This window comes from Aspergillus welwitschiae, assembly GCF_003344945.1.
Source record: "Aspergillus welwitschiae strain CBS 139.54b unplaced genomic scaffold BDQ94scaffold_3, whole genome shotgun sequence".
Lineage (NCBI taxonomy): Eukaryota > Fungi > Ascomycota > Eurotiomycetes > Eurotiales > Aspergillaceae > Aspergillus > Aspergillus welwitschiae.
In genome coordinates, this window is record NW_020798697.1 from 1109142 (window position 1) to 1131712 (window position 22571).

Consider the following 22571-nt stretch of genomic DNA (forward strand, 5'->3'; position numbering starts at 1 on the left):
ATTCTGACATTTCTGCATGTTGTATATCACTTGCGCGCCTGCTTCCAGTCACTCGTTTTGTTGTGATCGACACGCGGAGGAAGTCCGGGGTTGCTTGTTCTCTTTCTGTTTCTCAGCGTTCATTAATGATCCCCACTGTAGTATTGCTTAGACCGAATATACTATCCCAGCAATGGAATCATGTTTTATCATGACAGAGGTGACTCCTAAGAGGATGATGGGTAGTCCTAGTGGGGAAATTGAAGGTTAAGCGGGCGCGACCGACGAGTCAACGGGAGTCCGGGGTGATGGCCCCCCGCAAATGCCATGCCATTGTGCTAATTGGATTAGTCCCTTAATTGTGCTGCTTGAATGGAAGTAGCCATTCACTGGTTTGGCGATCATAATTACGGACTGCCAGCCTATTAATAGGACAACTGCGACCGTGAGGTGCATCAGGGCGACTGCTGCACGTCACAGTCCAGCACTATCTGCAGCCGCATGCAATTTGATAACACTTGGATATTTACTTCATCTCATTAAGGTCACTGTAAAATAATCTATTATAAAGCAAAAGGGATCGCTTATATCACTGCGACTGCCACGGGTGGCCTCTGTGACTCCAGTCGTTGCTCGGCGGCGAGTCTGGATTGTTTACCAAAACAAAAAAAGACAGGAATCGGAAAAGTCCGCATCTCCGATCTTCCTTCTCATCACCCTTCATTGTCGTCACAGCCACTTCATATCCACCAACCATCTTCATTTCTTCATTCACCTCGTCGTCTCCATCCTCAAGATGGATAAACGAACGGCGGAGAGTCCGATGGACTTTGAATGGCAGACAAGGGCCCCAGGAGATGTGACCTCGCCCTTTTACCAGCTTAGCATGCAGCATGACAATCAGAAGAAACGTGGGTCTTGGATGCAGCTCTCTTGGAGGCAAACCTTTGTTTTTTGGCGCCTAACAAGCTCTTCGACAGGCCCTCATAGCATTTTCGATTCCCCCGAGAAGAAATCGATGCCTGCTCTGCGAGAGCCCAACTCCCAGCCCTTCCTCTTCTCCCAGCCCAAGCCGCAGCAACCCCCCTCGACCCCGAAGCCGTTCTTCAACCAGTCAGCATTCATGACGCCTCGCAAATTCGATGTCGACTTCTCATCCGGCGCCGAGAATATGTCATCGCCAGAACACGCGGACAACGAAGATACCCCCGAGCAACCGAAAGCCCACCGGAACTCGCTGTTCAGCATGTACGGACGGTTTGCGCCGAGCCCAGGTCGCGGCGAGATACCCCGGGTGAGCCACTACTCCAACGCGTTGGCACGCCGGGTGCAGAAGAGACGGCGGAGGGACAAGGCGCTGGATCTACAACTACGGAGAGACAGTGACGACGAGAGTGACCGACCAAGCAGCAGTGAGCTCAAGCCAACCAAGCAAAGACAGAAGCCGGGACAAGGCCAGCAGGAGACGACTCAAACGGGATCACGTCTGACTTCATTCTCAGATTTCTTTGCCCTGCTGGAAGCACACCCGAATGTCCCTAGCATTCTTTCTTGGTGGGCGCAGTTGGTGGTGAACCTTTCGTTGTTCTCGCTTGCGGTATATGTGGTCTTTGGATTTGTGTCAGCGATCCGGGCAGAATTCGAGCAGGCAGCCGAGGAGGTATCGGATACGATCCTGGCTGAAATGGCGGCATGCGCTAAGAGCTACGTCGACAATCGATGTGCGGGAGGAGATAGACTACCGGCCTTGGAAAGTGTGTGTGAAAACTGGGAGCGATGCATGAACCGGGATCCAGCCAAGGTCGGGCGGGCTAAGGTGTCGGCGCATACGATGGCTGTAATCATCAACAGCTTTATCGACCCTATCAGCTGGAAGGCGATTGTAGGTTCACTATCCTCCAAAGCAAGTTATCGGCTAATATTTCCAGATGTTTTTCCTTGCTACGATTTCGACCGTCACCGTTGTCAGCAACTGGTCCTTCCGTTCCTTCAGAAACCGTCTCAATCAACACGACTACTCTGCACCCTCTAGCTATTCCCGACAATCGTCTGGGCAGCACCCGTCGCTTGCGCCCTCACAATTCCCCTACCAGCAGAATTCGATGGGATACATGGGAGCGGCGAACCACGGGGCTACTGGGTTCGATAAAGCAGAGGCACCGCTCATGCTGGAGCAGGCCTCGACCAAAGAATTTGTGTCTGAGCGGACCCGCGAGCGGGGGTCTCGTCTGCGTACGCCGAGTCCATCCAAGCGGATGAGGTAGGCATAATCTACTCTTTGTGGCATCAGCGGGAGGTCGGAGTTGCACAGGCACTGCATTGGGCGAAACTAAACGACTGGACTGGAGTTGATTGGATTTTTACTGTTCGTGTATATACGTAATAACCTGATTGACAATGCATTGTTATTGTCACCTACTGGCGTGTAGTTCCCCATGCTTCTACTCTGTATTCTATAACGGTCAGATGACCACCAGATGACGTCGGCCACGCCTGGATGATCACCAGCCACCGCGTCGGCCCAGCTTGACACATCCAACATAACCAGGCAAGATCGCGAACACCGTTGCATTAGCAGCAAAGATCAGCCCACGGTCCAGACATGAAATACAGGCTGCCCCTCCAGGGGGTGAAGTAAGGCATCCATTGAGTCTTTGGGTGCCCCTCTGCTACCCGTGCGGGCCTGAGTCGTGCCCTCATGCTGACGTATTGCCATTCCGTCGGAGATATTATAGAGATTGAGCTTGCCCCTCGCTCAGACCGAAAAATGCAGCTCGAAGCATTGCAATTGATTTTCTTCATTGGTCGCGTTGATTTACTACGTATCAGCTCTCTCCATCCAGAATGACGAAGCGTAACCTTATCGTTGTTTCGAACCGTCTCCCTCTGTCGCTGAAAAAGGTCGACGGGGGATACGAATCTTCCCTCTCCAGTGGAGGTCTAGTCACATCTCTATCAGGATTGACTAAGACCACTACCTTTAGCTGGTTCGGATGGCCAGGCATCGACATCACCGACGAAACCGAGCAGGGACAAATTCGCAAGAGCCTGGATGAGCATAACGCTGTGCCGATTTTCTTGGATAATGAATTGGCGAATAATCACTATAATAACTTTTCTAGTGCGATTCTTCTGTTCCTTTGATCTGCTGAAAATAGGGACATTGCTAATGATGTTTTGGTATCTAGATGCCATCCTCTGGCCCATCCTCCACTACCAATCCGGCATAAACTTCGAAGAAGGCCCCTGGGAAGCTTACCAACGAGTCAACGAGATCTTTGCCGATACGATCGCCGAGGCAGCCCAGCCGGGATCATTGATCTGGGTGCACGATTACCATCTTATGCTGTTGCCGCGGCTTTTGAGAGATCGATTGGCGGGGAAGAATTGCGCGATTGGGTTCTCGCTGCATACCCCGTTCCCGGCAGGTGACTTTTGGCGGAATCTGCCGGTGCAGAAGGACTTGTTGAGGGGACTGCTGGCGAGTGATGTTATTGGGTTCCATACGGATGAGTATAAAAGGAACTTTGTGCTTTGTGCGGAGTCTCTGTAGGTTACTATCTGGTGATCTATGGTGGGATACGTGCTGATATGAATGTATTATAGGGCCGATGCGAAGGTGAAGGAATCAGGGACGCTGGAGTACGAGGGTCATGAGGTGGTTGCGGAGAAGTTCATTGTCGGCATCGATCCGCAGAAATTTACGGATGCACTGCAGAATGAGGAGGTGCAGAATCGCATAAGGGACTTGCAGCGCAGGTATATGGGGATGAAGGTTATTGTTGGGGTGGATCGGCTGGATTACATCAAGGGGCTTGTGCAGAAGTTGAAGGGCTATGATGCTTTCTTGGATCAGTATCCGGAGCTGAGCAATAAGGTGGTGCTAATCCAGGTGGCGGTGCCCAGCCGGGAGGATGTGAAGGAGTACCAGGATCTGGAGACGGAGTTGAGCACGCTGGCAGGGAGAATCAATGGAAAACACTGTGGGTGGCCCCTTGCGTCGACATTTGTTGTCTACTCTGTGCTGACGAGTCTAGCTACCGCCGATGGCTGTCCGCTGATCTACATGCACCGATCAGTTAACTTCAGCGAACTGACAGCGCTGTACTCTGTTGCCGATGCCTGCTTGCTGACCTCAACGCGGGATGGAATGAACCTTATTTCGTTCGAGTACGTTGCGTGCCAAGCGCAGCGGCATGGAGTGCTAGTGCTGTCCGAGTTTGCCGGAGCAGCGTCTTTTATGAAGGAGGGGTGTCTTACTTTCCATCCAGCGAATATGTCAGAGATGGTTGATGCGGTTCATCAAGCAGTCACGATGAGTGGTGATGATCGCAAGTCTCGATATGAAACGTTGCGGCACTTTATCGAGACAAACACTAGGTGAGTCTACTGGCACGGCACGATACTTGGGCTTTGCTGATAATGTAGTGCAAAATGGGGCGAGACGTTCATCGAGACATTGACCAAGCATGTGGAAGGCGGGCGTTGAGCCCTGACATGAACGGTGTCAGATAGAGACCGTTGGAAGGCTGAACCACAGGGCACACGGCACGTTGAGGACCCTGCCTGCCGGTGTATCCGGATAATGGCAGATAATCCCGGCTAATTGGGGGCGACGGCAGCTACGGCTCACAAATTGTGATGGAATAGACACAGCATAATGTTTCAATGTAGCTCCGAACTTTACAGTGCTAGGCTGTCAACGTGATTATAATCACGATTTAATTGATTATCATCTACAACTCAACCCCCGCACCAAGAATGAATCCTCTCGTCGGAAGAAAAAGACGGCATTCCAGAAGAACTTTTTCCTAGATAACAAACAGTAATCAGTCCATCCGTCCCTGACGATCCCCCCAGCGAACCTCGGTAAGACGCTCGACCCAAAAACCAGACCGACAAGCTTTTCAACCTCCCTAAACGAAACAACGGCTGTGTTGATCGTGAACGTGGTTGCCTATACCAATACGAGAACCATATAGGATAGAAATTGAGTTTACCGTGGAAAAGCCACCCGCTACAGTTTAATTAACCAACCCACCCACATGCCCAAGGCACCTGTAACAGGGACTACTGTCCAGAGAGTGGATAGTGGCTAGTGGACAGACGTCGGATGAACTCCGGAAGACCCTAACTGATACGTAGAACCATCGTGAACCCTGGTTTGTCCCTAGTTCGGGGCGCTATTCCCAGCGTAGAAAAGCGGCCGATCCTCTGAAACAGTTTTCCCCCGGGGTATACTTGCTAGTTAGTCACTATCATACTAAAAGTAGTGTAGTGGACAAGACCAGGGTCTACTACTACTAGTTAGTTCTGTTTCATCTCGACTCAATTTTGCGTCCCAAGACCCTGGGCTGTCCGGGCCTGTCTTGCCCAACACGAGATGTATGGAGTAAGTATGGAGGGAGACTAACCTCGGAATATTCTTGTCTCTTTAGTACTATCCAGCCAGCCCTTAGTGAGACTATAGCAGTAGTGAACCAGAGAGAGAGAGATGTCTATATAAGTACAGTCGTAGATCCCCAAACATAACCAGCTTCAGACTCAGATTCGAGCAGCCAGTGCAGTCCAGTGCAGTCCACTCTTTCATTCTCACCCCTTCTTTACTATCTTACAATAATTTCTATTCAATAAGTCTGCAGCGCAGCACCCACACACATTCATTCTCTGAGAGATAAAAAATAAAAAAATGGCACCCCTCAAATCCCTCCTCCTCGGCGCTTCCCTGGCCACCCTCGCCCTTTCCACCCCACTGGCAACCGACGCCGAAAACCTCTACGCACGTCAATTCGGCACGGGCTCTACAGCCAACGAACTCGAGCAGGGAAGCTGCAAGGATGTGACTCTCATCTTTGCGAGGGGGTCAACTGAGCTTGGGAATATGGTATGCTTGTTTCCTTCCTTTACCCGCGTACTATACTATCCCAGAACATACCAAGCACAACATCACGAAATATGGGGAGCCAGGAGCTAATCAGTGGTGGTGATGTGATGTAGGGCACCGTAATCGGGCCCCCTCTCTGCGACAACCTGAAATCCAAACTCGGATCCGACAAAGTCGCCTGCCAGGGTGTCGGCGGCCAATACAGCGCCGGACTCGTGCAGAATGCACTGCCCCAGAACACCGATCCGGGGAGTATCTCTGCCGCGAAGCAGATGTTCGAGGAGGCGAATTCGAAGTGTCCCAATACCAAGATTGTTGCGGGTGGTTATAGGTATATATCCCTTTCCCCTTTACCTTCCCCATATCAATGCTAGAGGCAAAGGAATATCATGCTAATGTAGATGTTTGGGGGAAACAGTCAAGGAAGCGCTGTGATCGATAACGCCGTGCAAGAGCTCAGCACCACCGTGAAAGACCAAGTGAAGGGTGTCGTGCTCTTCGGGTTCACGAGAAACGTGCAGGATCACGGCCAGATCCCTAACTACCCTAAGGATGACGTGAAGGTTTATTGTGCCGTGGGCGATCTGGTCTGTGATGATACGTTGGTTGTTACGGCGATGCATTTGACGTATGGAATGGATGCGGGCGATGCGGCGAGCTTTTTGGCGGAGAAGGTGCAGTCTTCTAGTAGTTCGACTACTAGCTCCAGCTCGGATGCCGCGAGTAGTTCGTCTGCTGCCGGGACGTCGTCGTCGGGGTTGTCGGGACTGTCTTCTTTTTTCGGAGGTCTTTAAATAGGAATAGAAGAGATGAGTGGTTGGGGGTGAGGTGGGGTGGAGGTATAGGGGATTGTTGTTCGTTTCTCTTGGATGATTTAGTTCATGTTATTTACTTAGCTGGGATAAGATATATGGTACATAGTATAGATGTGTTGTGATGTTATTCTGGCTATTTTGTACACTTTGACATAATCTGCGATATGGGAGCGTCTACTATATCCTCGCCACCGATGCCTCCGGAATCCGCAATACTGCCCTCCCACTAACCGCATACCGTCTCATCCTCTCCACGACATCATTAATCTCCTCTAGATCAAACACCTCATAATGCGTCGACACCTTTCCTGCCCTCGCCATCTCCAACAATGCCTGCATTTCCGTCTCCGTACCCACCGCACTGCCGATTATCCGCAATCCGGAGTCGACGCAGTGCTGCGGTGCCACAGGCACATGGAAGTCCGGACGGGGGAATCCCACGCATACGAGCGTGCCCAGCGGACGGAGAAGAGCAACGCCCTGTTCGTAGGCTTTTTCGGATCCGACGACGATGAGGGAGGCGTGAGCACCGACGCCGTCGGTTAGGGATTGAATGTTGGCGATCAACTGAGTAGTTAGCATATATGTAAACTAGAAGGGAGAAGGGGGTGTACGTTATCATCTTTGAAGTCGAAGAAGGCGGATGCACCGGATGCGAGACAGATGTCTTTCTTTGATGGGCTGCGGGGGATATTAGTGCTGTATGATAAAAGTGGAACAGGACTTACCTGTCTACTGCGATCATCTTGTATCCCATTTCCTTGCCGATTTGAAGGCCCCTGTTCATCATTAACGGCTGTCCGCGATATGTCGAGCACGGAAGGCATACAAATGACCCAATCCACCACCTGCACCCATTATAACCACCCAATCTCCTTTCTCATATAACTTCTCTACCTTGCTGAGTGCACCGTACATGGTGAGGCCGGCTGAACCCATCAGTCATATTCTTGCTGGAAGAAGAACGGAAGAACGTACCACAGAGCAACGGCGCCACAGCCTCCGGATTCAGATCCTCTGGAACCAGAGAAACGAAGTTCGCGGGAGAGACGACATATTCTATACCATTGTTAGCCGAATATTCCTCTCTAGATTGAAATAACAAATATCTCACGTTGAAACGTCCCAGGAACATTCTATCGCCATCATAATTAGTCTCATCCTGCGACATTGAAGGTGTTGTTCAATACTCACCCTCCCCGAATTATCCTGATTCTGACAATTCGTATACTGCACCTTGCATGTCGGACACTTCATGCAGCTTTTGTACAGCCATCTAGACAGCTTGTTAGTTTCACTACCCCCCACAGTAAACAGGAATAGATAGATGTACTTCACACCCACTCTCCTCCCCATCATCTCAGCCGGAGTATTGGGTCCAACTGCACCATCTTAGCATCCATTCCACACCATAATCGCAAATGATATTGTCCAATTCACGTGGCTCACCTTTCACAACCCTCCCCACACCCTCATGACCCGGAACATTCGTCGTCATGACCAATTCGCCATTAATATTGTGCAGATCGGAGTGACTATCCATTGTAATATAGCCCATTAGTATAGTCCACAATAAAAACAATTTTGTGCGGTTGTGTAGGAAGTCTTACCAAAACCCCGTATACTCCAACTTCACCAATACCTCCCCCGCTCCCGGCGTCGGAACGGGAATATCATGCCGGATGGTGAGGGTCGCGCCGGGACTGGGATTGTCGATGCAGGCTGCAGTTTGGTGAGTTGGGATGGATGTTGGTGACATTGTGGATATTTACTATACAAAAAGCAAAAATGGTATGAGAGGGAGGAAAGTAGATGGAGAAGGGATTGAGGGGAATCTTAGATTTTTACTGTGAAGATGCGGGGTGGACCCAGCGCGGTTTCAGAGTTTGAAGGGATTCCCGATCCGACCTCGGATTAGGCTGCCGATCATGAACGTATGGGGGTGATAATATGCTCTACTGGGGGTCTTGATTGGTTTATAATCAAGTGTTCATACCTAGTTAATTGTTTGTCCGGATTTACGGGTCTACAATGAGGGGATCAAGGTAGTATGCAGTGTTGATTGGATTATGATTGCGATAGCTTTGGCGGAGGACCAATCTCAGAGCTAGCTTCCCCAAATCTCATTGCCGAAAAGTCAACCGATCTGACAGCTCAACCATTCTGCTCTGTTATCTGCACATGCTCAATAATTGTCTGCAATTATTCATATTGTTTTTTTTTTTCTTTTCTTCATTCTCTTTGCTGTCTCCGGTCAACCCACCGACAGATTCGCAACCCTCCCCAGCAAAAACTCCAGCTGGCGATATGCCGCCCCCGGTGCATATTCCGGGATTTCTATTCCTGTTAGCAACCCGCTGCATCGCATACTGAGATACGGACTTACCATGTCCTGAACTGAATACTGTCGAAAATGTCAATCCACGCTCTGTATGTGCCGTTCCCAGCACGCCTCCTCCCGATGATCCACCATACGGCACGAACAACGGCTCCACCGGCTCCCGCTCGAACCCCTGCTTCCCATTCCAGGTCATATTCTGGATACTGATCAGGGTTCCCTGCGCCAGCAGCTCGAAATCCATCAGGCCGTGCGCAATGATGGTATTGTTGGTCTGTTCGATGACGCGCGGCAGCGGTCCCAGGGAGCTTGGAGGGGATGTGTCCAGTCCGTTGGCCGTCGGGAAGATTCCATCTTTGCAGACAAAATAGTCCGTTGGGTACGCGTTGATGGCTTTCTGGACGTCACTGCGGTTGAAGTAGTTGGTCGGACCAAGTCCAACGATGGGGCCGCCGACTGGGTTCCAGGGGGTGGGACAGGAGTCGGGGATATGGTAGCGGTTGAAGCATGGGTTGAGAGTTAGAGAAGCGTTGTTTATGATATCCCAGATGTTGCAGCTAGCATTATAGGGCACTGATGGGAATTGAGAACGGGGTGGAAAGGTAAGGGCATCGTCAAGAAACGAAGTGTATCCACAATCGTCGGAAAGCTTGGTGATTTGACTCATGAAGGTGTCATTAAAGGGAAAGAGGGAGCGGTGCTGATTGACAGTCGCAAGTGCAGGCACTGGAAGCCATCAATGTTAGAGGAGTAAGCAATAACCTGTGTCAGAGGCATACCATCTTGCAAAACTGGCAGCTCATTGATGTAGGGATCATTGATCTGGATGCCGGCAACCCGGAAATACTCATCATCATCCTGGTCGAGCATCTGCGACGCAATGTATGGGATGTACTGGCCCGCATAGCTCTCGCCAGTGAGATAAATCTTCCGATTCTGCAGATCGAAAGTTTTCATGAACCGCCTCCAGAAGTCCATAAACTGTCTGGCTACATCAAATTCTGAGACCACCGTAGACGGGCCAAGCGAGAATCCCGTTCCAGCAGGCTGATCAATGTACACCATATTTGTGAGGTTGTTCCAGGCATAAGGGTTGCGCACGGGTCGGTAGGTACCAGGTTGCCATAGAAAGGGGCCGTTCTCGAGCATGATGCCTGCCAGAGAGCTGCATCCTGGGCCGCCATTCAGCCAGACGGTGATCTGTTTATTAGCCGTGCGAAGCATATGAGAGGGCGATAAGCATACCTCATCAGACGCATTAGGATCAGAAGATGGAAAGAACCAGAAGTACAGACTCGAGATTCCAGAAGGCGTGTTGGGTAGGTATCCCGCATAGGACTCGCCAATGTCGAAATCGACAAAAGGAATAGCAGAGCCATTGACGACGAATTCTAGCGCTGTTAGTGGGATTCAAACTGACGCGATGTGGTATACCTTTGGTTTTGTTGTTGAAGTATTGAGACTGTGCGTTGACTACTCCAAGTGGCAGCAGAATACTGCACACGAGAAAGAGCCACATGATTCTCTAGTGTTGCGAAGCTAGAAGTGAGCAGTGAGAGAGTGGATAGGTGAAGTGAAGATGAAGAGGTGTAGAAGCTCTGCAGGAACTACTGCCGATGTCTTGGCTATCACAAACACACTGCTGAAGTGGAGACTACTGGTCATATTGAGTACGATTCAAGCTAAATGCCGCCAATGGTCTCATACCACATGCAAGGGCGACCTTCCTACTATATGAAAAATAACCAAGAGGTACCTGTTTCAGCAAAATGTTAGGGATTGAGACATTGACATCATATGAACGCTGTGGAATGCTGTGTTTTGAGAGTTGACATCAGGAAGAATTATGACTAATATACGAAGGGGGGAATCGATAGCAATGTTTACTAAGTCTACGGTCTATAACACACTACGTGAAGGCTCATGCCCGCAAATAGTCATAAATCATTTATTTCGTGTTCTATCGCGGCCTATATACAGACCTGGCCGATCCTCCCAATCTAAGCGATGAACTTGGCATTACGGAACGCGAGCTCCTTGTCGTTGTTGAGCATCAATTCCATGTATTCTGTCTCCTGTCAGTAGCACATCTCATAATATGCCTAAGACACTTACCAGCAAAGTTAATGCTGCCGTCATGGTTGGTGTCAAAGGCCTCCAACTGTTCCCTGGTGAAGTCTGTGCGGCCGGTGGAGTTGACATGGGCAAGGGCGTCTTCAAAGGTCATACCGCCTACTGCTGTTAGTATTCCGTCGACCCATATCTCTGTAGATACTCACGGCAGAAGTCCTGAGCCTAGGGGAATAGTTAGAAGTGATCAGACCTGGGGGTTGAGTAACACTTACCGACTTCTCGTATTTCTCCCTGAGCCCGTGGAGGTAGTCATAGGAGTAGTGGGCGTTCTATAAGCATCAGTATCTGAAGCAGGATCGATGCTTATTTTCGTACCTTGAGATCCTGAGGCATGATGGCGGGAAATCGGAGTCTTGTGGTTATGTCGAAGTAGAGAATAGGAATGGACTTGTGGATGGTAAGAGAACTGCTAGACCTTGACGCCTTTTATGTTCTCCGAACTGCCCTTCCTCGGCGTTCTTCCAGTCCGATTTTGCACAACTTGCGCGATAGCCAGGCTATCGCAGACGCATCTGTTGGGTGACCTCAGTTTGGGCATTGCAACGTACAGCATGCATTTGATGCCATACATTGTCATTCGACCGAACCTGGTACAATGCACGTTGTTCTTGATTGACACGATTTATGGCCTGGAACATTGGTTGGTGGTGACTGCGGGGTACTCCAAGGTAGCTGCATGTAGCAATGCCTGAACATATTGGCCCGCAGCTGTCGACGTCCCCATCTGCGAGTATCGATAACCTGCCAGTGTAGTGTATTGCAAGAAGGAATAATTGAAGATCTTCAGCGGAACACATCGATCAACGGGTAGTATTGGTTGCCAGACACCGTCAAGCTCAAATTTCGTGAAACCGTAGTAGGAACCCCCCCCCGGTGGGGTTCGAAGATACAACCGTTGTCTGCTTCACACTGTACTACAGCGATGCCAGTCATATCATTTGTCGCACAGTGAACGCCGCTGCTACTCCTGTCCATAGAATAGAAACAAGCAGGTAGACGCCTTCATGGAAGCTGGGAGCATGAAAGGAAGCTGCAGTGTCGCATTAGACTTCAGAATGACGCGTTTGGCGTATCAGGATCATACCTGAGTTCCGAGAGCTTGCAGCTTGCTCCTGTCAGTCGACGTGGATGCCGATCGAGGGGTCGAGGATGGAGGGGCAGTGGGGAGGGGAAGTGGAAGAAGATGCCGCCGACGCGAGGCGAGACACGTTGCACTCCATCCCAGCCAGAATGGATACCCGCCCGATAAGGCTGGCCAGCACATTGTAGCCACTCCTTGATATGATCCCGGTTTTTTAGAGTCTAGATACACTATGGCCACCGCAAGCTCCTTCAAGGGTAAATGCTGCTCACTGAGGTGGGTGTTGCGTGACGTGGATGCACTGTCAAAATTCCCGCATTGGATCAGGTTGTATCTCGGACTGGGAAGATAGCGGGCAGAGATTTGTGATGCATGCTTCTTGAAAACCATTACTCCTAACAACTACACTAGTTACACCCAGAGATGTGGAGCGTTATGGGATGTTGTGCTACGATAGCATATGTGTTAATGGTGTTGCTTTACCTCCTTGATCACGAAGCCCGTAATCATTCTGCTAGCTCGCTTCTAGTGCAAACCATTTCAGAAACACATCTCGTATATGCATACTTTTGAACGGCTCCGTTATCAATACTCATGTGATAGGCAGCTTTATAAGTCTGTGTGCGCCTCAAGAGAAAGAGAACCGCCAAACTCCACATCCATGTCATCTGCTCTGCGGATCCCTTGAGCAAACTCATGATTGAGCCCGCCCACTGGCGCCTCACACTGCGGACAGCGACTTTCCTCCATCGGCATCCCACATTCCCCCACCGCAAACTGGCATATCCGTATTAGTACTCGACGAGAATCTAGGGTAGGGTAGGATCACATACCGGATGGTTGTTCTCACAATAATACCAGTGGCCTGTACCATTGAATTGTGCCGCCATGGCCTGGTAGACCTGCCGTCTTTCTTCGCTGGTGACGCAGCTGTAGAATGTTCCACCATTGACCAGTCTTCTTGCTTTGTCGATATCTTCACGCAGAGACCACAGTATCTTTGAATGGCGCAAACATATCGCATCGCAGGCTTCGAGTTCTTTCAGTGCCTTTTCCCGGATCTTGGCTTCGGTGGTTCCACTGACAGGGTTACCGCGTGTTTCCCGATTGCTGAGGGACAGCACCGAGAACAGGACATGATATGTTCGGGTTTCCACCTCCTGCTGCAGAAATTTAGCCTCCTGGCAATACTTTGTTAGAGCTTCGCATTGGCTCAGTAGACCATCAATCTGTTTTGCTACCACTTGGGCCAGAGTCACCTTTATGCGTGGGTCAATTCTCTTGTTGCTGTAGATGCTGTCATAGTTCCAGAAAAGAACCCAGGTGAGTCGAAGAGCAAGAACATGGCCGCGTGATTGAAACCCTGTTTGTATGTCCGACTCATTGTATTGGAAGGGTGTCGCAGGCGTGCCAGCCTTTCTCGCTGCTACCGACGCGAGCATCTCACTGACCCTCCCAAATGGCTGCTCGGATTTTGCCACAGATTTAGTAAATTCTTTGATTTTGTTCAGAAGTCTGTTTCCCCGTCCGCGATAGACATCAACCGAGCGCCTGACGTCATCGGCACTCCTTGTCTCTACAGTCTCCTGGTACCAGTCAGAGACAAATTTCGATTTTTCGCCTATGATATCTTTCTCGTAGCCCTCAACCTCTTCCACCAGGTGACCAAACTTAATGCTTGCATGAGTGGCAAACTTCTTCGTTGCTTCATCGAGGAATGCTTGTTTGATAATTCTGTTATAGCGGTCAATATCGCGGAGTGGTGCACGGCATTGAGGACACCCTTTCGGACGCCCAGAATCAAATAATCGGTGGTTAAGTTTCGGACCAAGTATCCTGCCTGTAGATGGTTCTACTTCATAATGCTCAGACATCCCCATTATGCCGTCCAGTGATGAGGCTGTGTAGAAGTGACCACAGGAGAGGAATACCAATGGATCTTCGTCGACATTGATGTCCTTGTATGGCTTGAGCTCTATAAGATCAACATTCTGCTCCAGAATATCTGGTCTGCCGCATATGCGACATAAGCGAGAGTCTGGACATCGTTCCCCACAGAGACCAGGGCATTGATGTCCACAACTCGTGAGTTTATTCTTGCATCGCAAGTTGCAAGGGATGTTGCTACATGGGACAGCACATGGCATACCGCACTGTTTGCGGTGCTCACAGCCCCATCCGCATGTCTCTGCGCATGGAGGGCACGATTCACTGCAAGTCTTTGCACAACGGCTGTGCCGACAGCGCACTTCGCATGTCAAATTACAAGGTGGACACAATGTACCCTGATGACATGTTTGGCCACAGCTGTGCGAGCAAGCTGAGAATCCCCGGCCACATGGGCTTCGGCAATGGCCATGATCGATGTGGTAGGAATCGCCCTTTGTGTATCTACACTGCCAGCATAGCCGCCGACAGGTATGTCCGCAAGGCATTGGGCTATCACACGGATGAAAGCAATTCACTGCACCATCATTCTCAAAGCAGCGTATCTGGACGCTGTGGCCGCAGCGATCCATGGTGCGGGAAACGCGTTTAGTGCACCGCACCTTTGCGAGATTGCCCATTTGCCTGCACTCCACGGCCTCCGCTATATGCCCACAGGGAAGAAGGACATTATGGACTACCTGCAAGCATTCCCCACATTGTTCATGGCATTTCTTTGGGCATGCATGGCCGCAGTTTTTCATCCGAGTGCACAGCTCCATGCATTTGACCGCTTTGTGTTGTCTTTCCGAGTGACACTTCACAGGACAGGTATGCCCGCAGTCTAGCCTTAGTCCGCATTTCTCCGCACACCCGCCTTCAGGGGCGTGTATGGTGAAGTCATTTGGGCAATCAACGTAAAACCCGTTTGAGGGGTGACGATCGCAACGTAACTCAAGTTTCGGGCCAATATTGGCGCCTTTTTCCAGCAGGTGAATAACGGATGACCACATGGGTGCGGTTGATGCCGTACTTGCATCGCCAATTATATACATGCCATGTTTGGCGCGACTGGAAATACAGTCAGCATCATCCATCATCCATCGAGTACTACTAACAACTGCGTAATACTTACCTTAGAAGTACGTTGATCCTGTTCGGTATTTTCAGAAACCCACAATTTCTGGATCTGTTGCTGCGAACGAGGGAGATAATAACGACACTGGCTTCTTCGCCCTGGTAGAGAGTGTATTAGAGCTATCTATTCGCTGATTCGGGGTATATCCTACCTGAAAATTGTCGACCGTAGCCAATCGAATGGCATCTAGAAGGCTTCCCTTCTGTGGAGCCCTCTGTTTGCCGCACCATTTCCCATGCTCGTTCATACAGGGTCCACTCACTTGTAACCCCTCAGATTCGTCAAGCGCATCCGAGTCCGTTTCACTGATGATTATGGTCATTTCCTTTTCCAGGACGTTCCTGAACATCCTCAATTGTCCAACATATGGCGTCAATACAGCAATTTCGCCGGGCCCATACTTGCCTTGTTGACAGAGATGCCGCACCAATGCGGTTACCATCCCAATCTCCCACGTATTCGTCTTGCTTTGCATTGGCTCTGTAGGGTCAGTTGGATCTTCCACGTGAGAATGGTCGAGCCAATATAGCCTGCGAGCAATACCAGGTACAAGGGGATATGAGGTCATCGTAGGATGATCTTGGAGCTTTGGATATAAAGTCTTGCGTACCAGTTCGGAAATGGATGGGTGCATCCGCCGTTGGTGGCTCAACTGCATCACAGGGAAGCTATATTCTTGCTGATCCTGTCCACCCGTACCACTAGATGTTGATTCTCCGAAGCGGAAGTTTGCTAGTCGCTCAAACAGTGACTCATCGAGGTTGTACTTGGGGTTCTCCCGTTCATAGTCCATGGACAACCTAAGGTTAGAGATGCGTGGACGTAGCTGCAAGTGATCTCCTATCAGAATCGCGTGCTGGATCGAGGGTATTAGTGCAGTGAGAACATGCGACTCCAGAACCTCTGCTGCCTCTTCACATATGAGCACCTTTGCATTAAGGTTTCGAAGTAACTCAGCATTGTTTGCTAGTTGGGTAGTAGTTACCCCTACAACCTGGCAGTTGTTCAGGCGTTGCACATCCGACAAGTTGAACGCTGAAGTATATCGCTCTTTTTCTGCTGAATGAGCTTCGAGAAGTGTCAATACCTGTTGACTGATCTCTGCAAGAGCCGCCTCCTGCCAGTAACTAAGGAGACGAGTCCGCTCAGAGGCCTTGAGCGTCCAGACGTCCTCCTGAAGTAGTCGGTCAATGGAGCGCTCAATATTGGCTTCGCTCCAGTCTCCGGGAGCGTCACCAGAAACCCACGCTTGCAATGCATTCGTGTCCGTTTCACCAGGAGACTCCGAAGTTATGCGGCTGGCTTGGGCGGGGAATCTTTTCTTCAAAATCCCAAGAACAAGACTGTGACAACCACTCTGGGCCTGCTTCAGGAGCTCGTCAATCCTTGAACTTATGCTGAGTAACTTCACTCGTGATTCATCCTTTAGCCTAGGAAGGCCTTTAATTCGGGGCCCTGGCTCTTGCTTTCTCATGTCGAGTGAGAGCCTTTCAATGTGTGGAGAGGCACTACGAGGGCCAATCCTGATAATATTGGTAACACTCGATCTAAGAAGACCATCAAGAAATTGATCAAGTGCGTGGGCTGTGTAGCATCTGCGACATACAAGTCAATACTTGGTAGCGCCTGGGCTACAAGACGGGAGTTTTCACATACACACATAGTATCGGGCCCAGGTCCAGCAGATCCTTGTTGTGCAGCAAACATCGAGCCAGCTGTAGCCCTACGTATGATTTTCCAGTCCCCGGGGGGCCTTGAATCAATGCTATCTTTCGTCGTAGTGCCCAAATAAACGCATTTGCCTGGCCTTCGTCTAAATCAGTTGCCCTGGAGAGGTCTGCAGAGAGCATCCTAGGATCGTGGGAAAGAGACATAGACAGTATCTGACTTGCGTCCTCGATTTCACCTTGACCTGGGAGGCAAGAAAGGTCGAGTAACAGATCCCTGTGGAAGTATACAGGGGGTTGTATACTGATACTGCCAGCGTCGGTGCTACCTCCCTTCAGTGCTTCGCACAGTTCATGGTTATCGGAACTCGGGGCTAGCCATGCAGTAAAGGGCATGCGTGCTGGGTTCTGATGTAGCACCTGAAGGCACCTCAGAATACCCTCGAAGGAATTGTACGGAATGGCTGGAAATTCCACAAGTATGAGCGGTCGGGGAAAGGGATTGCTTCTCGAGAACAAAACAAGTCTCTCCAAGTCTGGCGGATTGGGTGGTCCCACTAGCCCCAAAGTAACCATAGCTCTGTTGCCATCGCTAACTACGTCACTGACACGATCGCCCGTGACAGAGCCCTGTTTGTCTTTGTCGACATAGCTGGTCTCCCTCTTTGAGACAAGAAAGTAGATTGCAGATGTGTCATCCACATCTTCTGCGTCTAACAAGGCCAACAGGGTTGAACCCTTTTTCAAGGCCTTTGAGTCAAACCACCACTGTTTCCTTTTTGCCGGACTTACATTCTTCAGTCTAGGAAGCTGATCAAATTCCAAGTTTACTTCTATCCCTTTGAATTGCTCTGACTTTATTTGTCGGATTTTGACTCCTGAATAAATCCGGACCGGAGTTGGCATATTGTCACGAAGAAACTTGCGCTTTAGCCGCCAGTCTGTCCCGTGGACAATTAGTTCCCATGCATGTATTATTAATCTTATGCCTTCGCGAAGCACACCAGAAGTGTCTTCTCGTAGAAGGCGGAATTGACTATCGAGAAGTCGACGGATGCCCCACTCGTGATGCATATTGGCGGAGCCGGTAGCGCATCGTGCGGGGAGGAATTCAGGTCGATCAGCATTCAGTATCTCTGATTTTGTAGGCAAGATCTGAATATCCGAGATTGCCGTTTTGTCATTATCATGGCGAGGGCCGTGGTCAGACAATTCGCCGGGTAGGTCAACTATATACCTCGTGCTGTTTTGCTGATTGGATTTGATTTTTTGCACTTGATCGGGCTTCTGTGACATAGGGATCGAGTCCCCCATAGAAAAGATTTCTTGAATCTTGAGTATATTCTCGTATGCCAGCTGCAGGTTGTCATCGCCAGCCCTAGCGTCGGCGTTGTCGGCATGACAGCAGTCGTAAAGCCTGTCGGCAATCTTCTTGAGGTCTACCTGTATTGCAGCCTCATGATTCAAAGTTAAAGTACCAAGAAGCACTCTCGAAACCAGAGACAACACCTCAGTTGGCGTGGCGACATGTTGGACAACAGCTTGACTTCTGCCATCACTTTTGAACTGGGTGAGGTAGTCTGTCACTTTTGTGAAGAACCCAATTGCCCTTCGACCACCGGGGCCGTATATGACGTTGTAGATTGTCCCCACGGCCTTCTCAAGTATAAGTGAAGATAGCACCTCATTGTGAGAGACCAGTTGAAAGAACAATATACAGTGTGGATCAAACATAGGCTTTAAAACGCTATAGGATATTGCGAAGTCAGTCTCCACTATCTGTCGGACTTTGCGAAGACCAGACTCGGTAGCCAGGCTTTCGATGAATGTTCTTCTCGTGTCCGGTGACTCGTCGATCATAGCCAGGCCAGCTTCAAGAAATACTTGCATCTGGGCTGCTGACAGCTCATCGCTCGCTGGAGCTTCCGATGAGCTTACCCTGGAAGTACCAGGTAAAGGCCTGTATCAAAAGTATCAACGCTGTGCCCCTCGCTAGCCATAGTGCGGAGACATACCTATAGCCACTCCGCGATGTCTTCCCGGCACGACTATCGCAGTCTGCAGGCTCTGGACGAACCATATTGTCACGTCCCCGTCCCCTGCTCTTGCCTTTCTGGGATCGTTTGCCCGTTTTATTATGAGGCGAGGTATTCTCCTTTCCAGCAAGACCGTTATTGCCGCCGGCGGCAACAGGGCCTCTAGTACGACGACCTTTGGAAGCTCTTCTCCCTCGCTGAGGTGTATTAGAGGTTTCCTTCGCACCAGCCATTGTGTAGCCTTTCGAGAAAGAGTATTGGTTGGATGGAAAGAGTCCAGCAAGGAGGTGGATGATGATGTATGGGGGAAGATGTCTGTGAGCGATACAAGGGAGCAGAAGTATGTAGTGGGGTCGATAGACAGCACAGACGGCGCTAAGCCTATCTGGTAAGTTGTTTCGTAGGAGAAGTGCCCGCTAATTATGGAGTGAAGCCGATTCCATGCGGTTTAAAGGAAGTTCCCCAGCACCTTACTCCAGGTCTATTATAGTTTGTGACACCTTTTTTCCTCCATTGTGGATCTGAGGACTGTGTTTGTCTATAATGTCATTGTAAATCAGTTTAATTCAGTCACTACTCACTCGGGTGTTACTACTGTTGGTTTTCTTATTCAACTTGGAGTCAGAAGTCAAGTACACATTGACAAATATTTCATCTTTGCAGTACATACTAGTGCATGGCTTATATTTCAAACTCTTACTATTCAAAATCAACAATGGCTAGTAACAAAGCACAATTAGGCCATGATTGGTGGCTTCACTGATACGAAGAGCGAAGTGATGCACAGGTAAAAGATACTGAAACCATAAGTGAATCTTAGTGCCTGATAGCGCAAAGGCTCACCAGTCCATTCACGAAACGCCATCTGCGAGCGTCGAGCATAGAGCCACTATAAGTGGTAATTGTGTAGTACCCGAGTTTTACAATAATTGTATTCCATTCCCAATACGCTTGCAGCTGGACTATAAATTAAATGCACAAATAATTGCAGCAATGAAATCGTAAACACTAGCCCGCTGACTCACAACTTACTGTAAATCTCTTAGTGAATCTCTAGCAGCCTCTGGCCACATACGAATATACCGCATACTAATACATTGTTGTAGCTTTTGTCGCCTGGGTCTCATTGAGCGATGACAATAATAAATGATATTCTGGAGTGTTAATCGACTTGTGTTGGCCATGGCCGCCACAAATAACTAAATAAGTTCGGGCCGGAATCGTGTTTTGCACAAGGAACTAATCCTTGGGCAGTTTGGATATGAACCATGTACTCATCAGCATAGTAATAGCATCCATACCATCCTTTGGGCTAAAATGGTGAGGTCGGTCGAGATTTTTCCATTTTCAACATTTGATACTTTGGCAAATTCGCTTCGCGTTATTAGTTATACTAGGTAATGCTTTCAATACGCGCTCATTGCCATTCCGATGCTCCAGTGTCGTACATGTTGCAACCCGGAGAATCTGAACACCGTTCAAGCATTGAGACCCACAGTTCTAATAAGGAAACAATAACAGATGATGAAAACATCTATATATGCCACACTGTTAGATTGAAAATGCGTTCTAAAGATAGAGTGATGCACAATGCATAATCTTCACGTCGCGCAAGCCACAACCGAGCATATTCTAGACACTGACCCCCACACCCGCATTTTGATGTCTTTCCATCCATACAACATATCAAGAATTGAGGAGCTTTTTTGATAAGACGCCTATCACTATTTTTTCTGTCTTTGGGCTAGGGAAAGGCTTGCGCCTTATATAGGTGTCGTCTAGCCGAAGTCCATACTATGGCCCCTCATTGCTTATTTCGAATTGCATTGCAAAAAGTGATCTGACTAGGCCCAGGGTCTCGCAACCTTGGCGGTAGGACTCCCAGTATTGCACTCATGGAGAATAAGTCATCCAGCCCCTTTCACTTGTCTCCTTCCGACCATCTACTCCCCCCATCACTTGGAATGATGAGGGTGCTAAGTTATATTTCCGGCCGCAAAGTACGAAGGGGGTGATCGAAGATCTTTATCTCGGTCTGTCGCGGTTGATCAGCTTATCCCATTCATAAGTGGGCCAGTAGACCGATGTCATGATTCGTTAAACCCCGAATGCTATAGAGGTGCAGCTGGCCTCGGCGAACGAAGAGACTGCACGGCTTTTCGAGGTCCAGCACTACCCTCGATACGCCTTTTAGTCAGTGTGAACAACATAGCAAATGAAGATAACCAGGCTGTAGTGGCAGCACTGGTGATGAATCATGGCGCCGACTGATATGAATTGGTCTTCCGAGCCCGAGTCTTTCGGGCACAGACCAGTCTTTCCGCCGATGGAGTAGTTCTCTGCCTCTTGTTCGACCATATGGCCATTGATGGGATATGAAGTGGTATTCTCTTCAACCTGCTTGCACGATGCTGCCGCAACCGAAGTAGAGGCGCAGCAGTCGTTGTACCAGGCTGGAACTACTAGAATGCCCCGACTTTCAATAAGTCTACATTGACTGCTGGGAGGGACACAAAGCAGCCCGGGTAAACCGCTCTCGATGAGGGTATCGTCTCGAATAATAAAAGGATCAAGGGTAGAGCAGAAAGCAAAGAAAACTCATAGAGAAGAGCGAGGCCTCTTTCTGATGTATTCCCTTTCAGGAGCCGGGCTTTCTCAAGCGTGCCCGGCTTGGGGGAGGAATTCGGATAGTATGTAGCCTGCTAGGAGCCTATAGCACTAATAGATCGTAATATTGGGTAAAGGTGTAGTATCATCCTTTGTGAATGGATAATGAACGTCTGAAATTAGCTATATACAGTGTCGCTAAAATGACAATGCGAAAAGTGGAATTAGGAAATGAGAACAAACAACTCTGAAGCGTGATGGAAACGCCATAGGAAGCAGACAAAAGCCGTTGAAGGAGTGCGATTGGTGGGAGACTCAGTTATGGTTTCCAAAAATGACGATCATCAGCTTCAGAATCAAGATTCTCTCAACCGCATACTGCGCCGACCAAAATAAGCAGGCAGGATCACCAGTGACTGGAAAATCTACCCAGAGGAGGCTCTGCCACCAGGAATAGAACACATCCTGATACTTGGATGAATGTAGCCTTTTCGCTTCTAACTTTCCGAACTGAGCGATCATTTTTAAGTTTTTCAATCAACTAAAGTCAAACGTTAACTCAATCCTACTTTTGGTGCGGGAACCCACATTTTGAGAACAATCTACCAACAAGTGGAAACTATTCTTTTGTGGGTATGATCATCTCTTGTGAGACGCTGGATGCCACAACTAATATGAAAGAACCTTATTAGTAGAAGAGCCAACAAAACTGCTGGGCGATGAGGGCTTTTGAGAGCCAATAGCAGATCATGGTACGACGGTACTTTACTTGTCTCTTACCTTAACTATACTACGACTACAGCCATTGATGCAGTGTGATTATGCGAATCATGTAGCATTGACCAGCATTGCGTGACAGCCAGCACGTCTGATGAATCGCTCCCTTGCGGGAGATTGAATGCTGCTGTATCCTGCAATCGGGCCGTCTGGGGCCACTGTGCAGGGGCGCAGGCCTTTTTTCCCTGAT

General features: G+C 49.4%; 8 protein-coding genes across 8 annotated transcripts; 3 read left to right on the plus strand and 5 right to left on the minus strand.

The window, feature by feature from the left end:
- Nucleotides 1-428: 428 nt before the first annotated feature.
- Nucleotides 429-2398, plus strand: BDQ94DRAFT_135863 (putative nuclear envelope protein Brr6). The gene is made up of 3 exons (XM_026764763.1): nucleotides 429-890; nucleotides 960-1861; nucleotides 1908-2398. The coding sequence occupies exons 1-3, from the start codon at nucleotides 776-778 to the stop codon at nucleotides 2241-2243; spliced, it is 1353 nt and encodes a 450-aa protein (XP_026631226.1). The 5' UTR covers nucleotides 429-775; the 3' UTR covers nucleotides 2244-2398.
- A 106-nt stretch (nucleotides 2399-2504) lies between these two features.
- On the plus strand, nucleotides 2505-4746 carry BDQ94DRAFT_135865 (trehalose-6-phosphate synthase). Its single transcript, XM_026764764.1, has 5 exons — nucleotides 2505-3100; nucleotides 3168-3528; nucleotides 3586-3962; nucleotides 4017-4359; nucleotides 4408-4746. Exons 1-5 carry the CDS (start codon nucleotides 2824-2826, stop codon nucleotides 4466-4468), a joined length of 1419 nt encoding a protein of 472 aa, XP_026631227.1. The 5' UTR covers nucleotides 2505-2823; the 3' UTR covers nucleotides 4469-4746.
- Nucleotides 4747-5668: 922 nt separating this feature from the next.
- On the plus strand, nucleotides 5669-6657 carry BDQ94DRAFT_166406 (cutinase family protein; the record flags this gene model as incomplete). Its single annotated transcript, XM_026770539.1, has 3 exons — nucleotides 5669-5863; nucleotides 5977-6194; nucleotides 6282-6657. The coding sequence occupies 3 exons, from the start codon at nucleotides 5669-5671 to the stop codon at nucleotides 6655-6657; spliced, it is 789 nt and encodes a 262-aa protein (XP_026631228.1).
- Nucleotides 6658-6775: 118 nt separating this feature from the next.
- Nucleotides 6776-8451, minus strand: BDQ94DRAFT_181523 (zinc-dependent alcohol dehydrogenase). The gene is made up of 10 exons (XM_026773900.1): nucleotides 8289-8451; nucleotides 8128-8213; nucleotides 8012-8060; nucleotides 7873-7954; nucleotides 7793-7814; nucleotides 7657-7737; nucleotides 7508-7607; nucleotides 7407-7457; nucleotides 7293-7359; nucleotides 6776-7245 (listed from the first exon to the last, which is right to left on the minus strand). Exons 1-10 carry the CDS (start codon nucleotides 8435-8437, stop codon nucleotides 6856-6858), a joined length of 1077 nt encoding a protein of 358 aa, XP_026631229.1. The 5' UTR covers nucleotides 8438-8451; the 3' UTR covers nucleotides 6776-6855.
- Nucleotides 8452-8832: 381 nt separating this feature from the next.
- BDQ94DRAFT_156880 (alpha/beta-hydrolase) lies at nucleotides 8833-10535 on the minus strand (the record flags this gene model as incomplete). Its single annotated transcript, XM_026768672.1, has 6 exons — nucleotides 8833-8874; nucleotides 8942-9015; nucleotides 9065-9742; nucleotides 9796-10216; nucleotides 10262-10407; nucleotides 10451-10535. 6 exons carry the CDS (start codon nucleotides 10533-10535, stop codon nucleotides 8833-8835), a joined length of 1446 nt encoding a protein of 481 aa, XP_026631230.1.
- A 481-nt stretch (nucleotides 10536-11016) lies between these two features.
- On the minus strand, nucleotides 11017-11482 carry BDQ94DRAFT_166409 (uncharacterized protein; the record flags this gene model as incomplete). Its single annotated transcript, XM_026770540.1, has 5 exons — nucleotides 11017-11084; nucleotides 11132-11248; nucleotides 11296-11311; nucleotides 11362-11418; nucleotides 11465-11482. The coding sequence occupies 5 exons, from the start codon at nucleotides 11480-11482 to the stop codon at nucleotides 11017-11019; spliced, it is 276 nt and encodes a 91-aa protein (XP_026631231.1).
- On the minus strand, nucleotides 11148-12385 carry BDQ94DRAFT_135868 (uncharacterized protein). Its single transcript, XM_026764765.1, has 4 exons — nucleotides 11465-12385; nucleotides 11362-11418; nucleotides 11296-11311; nucleotides 11148-11248 (listed from the first exon to the last, which is right to left on the minus strand). The coding sequence occupies exon 1, from the start codon at nucleotides 11944-11946 to the stop codon at nucleotides 11647-11649; it is 300 nt and encodes a 99-aa protein (XP_026631232.1). The 5' UTR covers nucleotides 11947-12385; the 3' UTR covers nucleotides 11148-11248; nucleotides 11296-11311; nucleotides 11362-11418; nucleotides 11465-11646.
- Nucleotides 12386-12603: 218 nt separating this feature from the next.
- On the minus strand, nucleotides 12604-19230 carry BDQ94DRAFT_181525 (uncharacterized protein; the record flags this gene model as incomplete). The annotated part of the gene is made up of 6 exons (XM_026773901.1): nucleotides 12604-13007; nucleotides 13064-15227; nucleotides 15292-15392; nucleotides 15446-16889; nucleotides 16951-18921; nucleotides 18977-19230. 6 exons carry the CDS (start codon nucleotides 19228-19230, stop codon nucleotides 12840-12842), a joined length of 6102 nt encoding a protein of 2033 aa, XP_026631233.1. The 3' UTR covers nucleotides 12604-12839.
- Nucleotides 19231-22571: the final 3341 nt, after the last annotated feature.

Bases quoted from the DNA above. Each gene is read 5' to 3' on its own strand.
- BDQ94DRAFT_135865 (XM_026764764.1), top strand. From the start codon at position 2,824: ATGACGAAGCGTAACCTTATCGTTGTTTCGAACCGTCTCCCTCTGTCG. The intron at 3,101-3,167 runs GTGCGATTCTTC...TTTGGTATCTAG, and splicing joins TCACTATAATAACTTTTCTA to ATGCCATCCTCTGGCCCATC. The intron at 4,360-4,407 runs GTGAGTCTACTG...CTGATAATGTAG, and splicing joins TTTATCGAGACAAACACTAG to TGCAAAATGGGGCGAGACGT.
- BDQ94DRAFT_135863 (XM_026764763.1), top strand. From the start codon at position 776: ATGGATAAACGAACGGCGGAGAGTCCGATGGACTTTGAATGGCAGACA. The intron at 891-959 runs GTGGGTCTTGGA...GCTCTTCGACAG, and splicing joins GCATGACAATCAGAAGAAAC to GCCCTCATAGCATTTTCGAT. The intron at 1,862-1,907 runs GTAGGTTCACTA...TAATATTTCCAG, and splicing joins CTATCAGCTGGAAGGCGATT to ATGTTTTTCCTTGCTACGAT.
- BDQ94DRAFT_135868 (XM_026764765.1), bottom strand. From the start codon at position 11,946: ATGTGTTCCGCTGAAGATCTTCAATTATTCCTTCTTGCAATACACTAC.
- BDQ94DRAFT_181523 (XM_026773900.1), bottom strand. From the start codon at position 8,437: ATGTCACCAACATCCATCCCAACTCACCAAACTGCAGCCTGCATCGAC. The intron at 8,061-8,127 runs GTGAGCCACGTG...AAGATGGTGCAG, and splicing joins TGTGGGGAGGGTTGTGAAAG to TTGGACCCAATACTCCGGCT. The intron at 7,815-7,872 runs GTGAGTATTGAA...TGATGGCGATAG, and splicing joins ATCAGGATAATTCGGGGAGG to AATGTTCCTGGGACGTTTCA.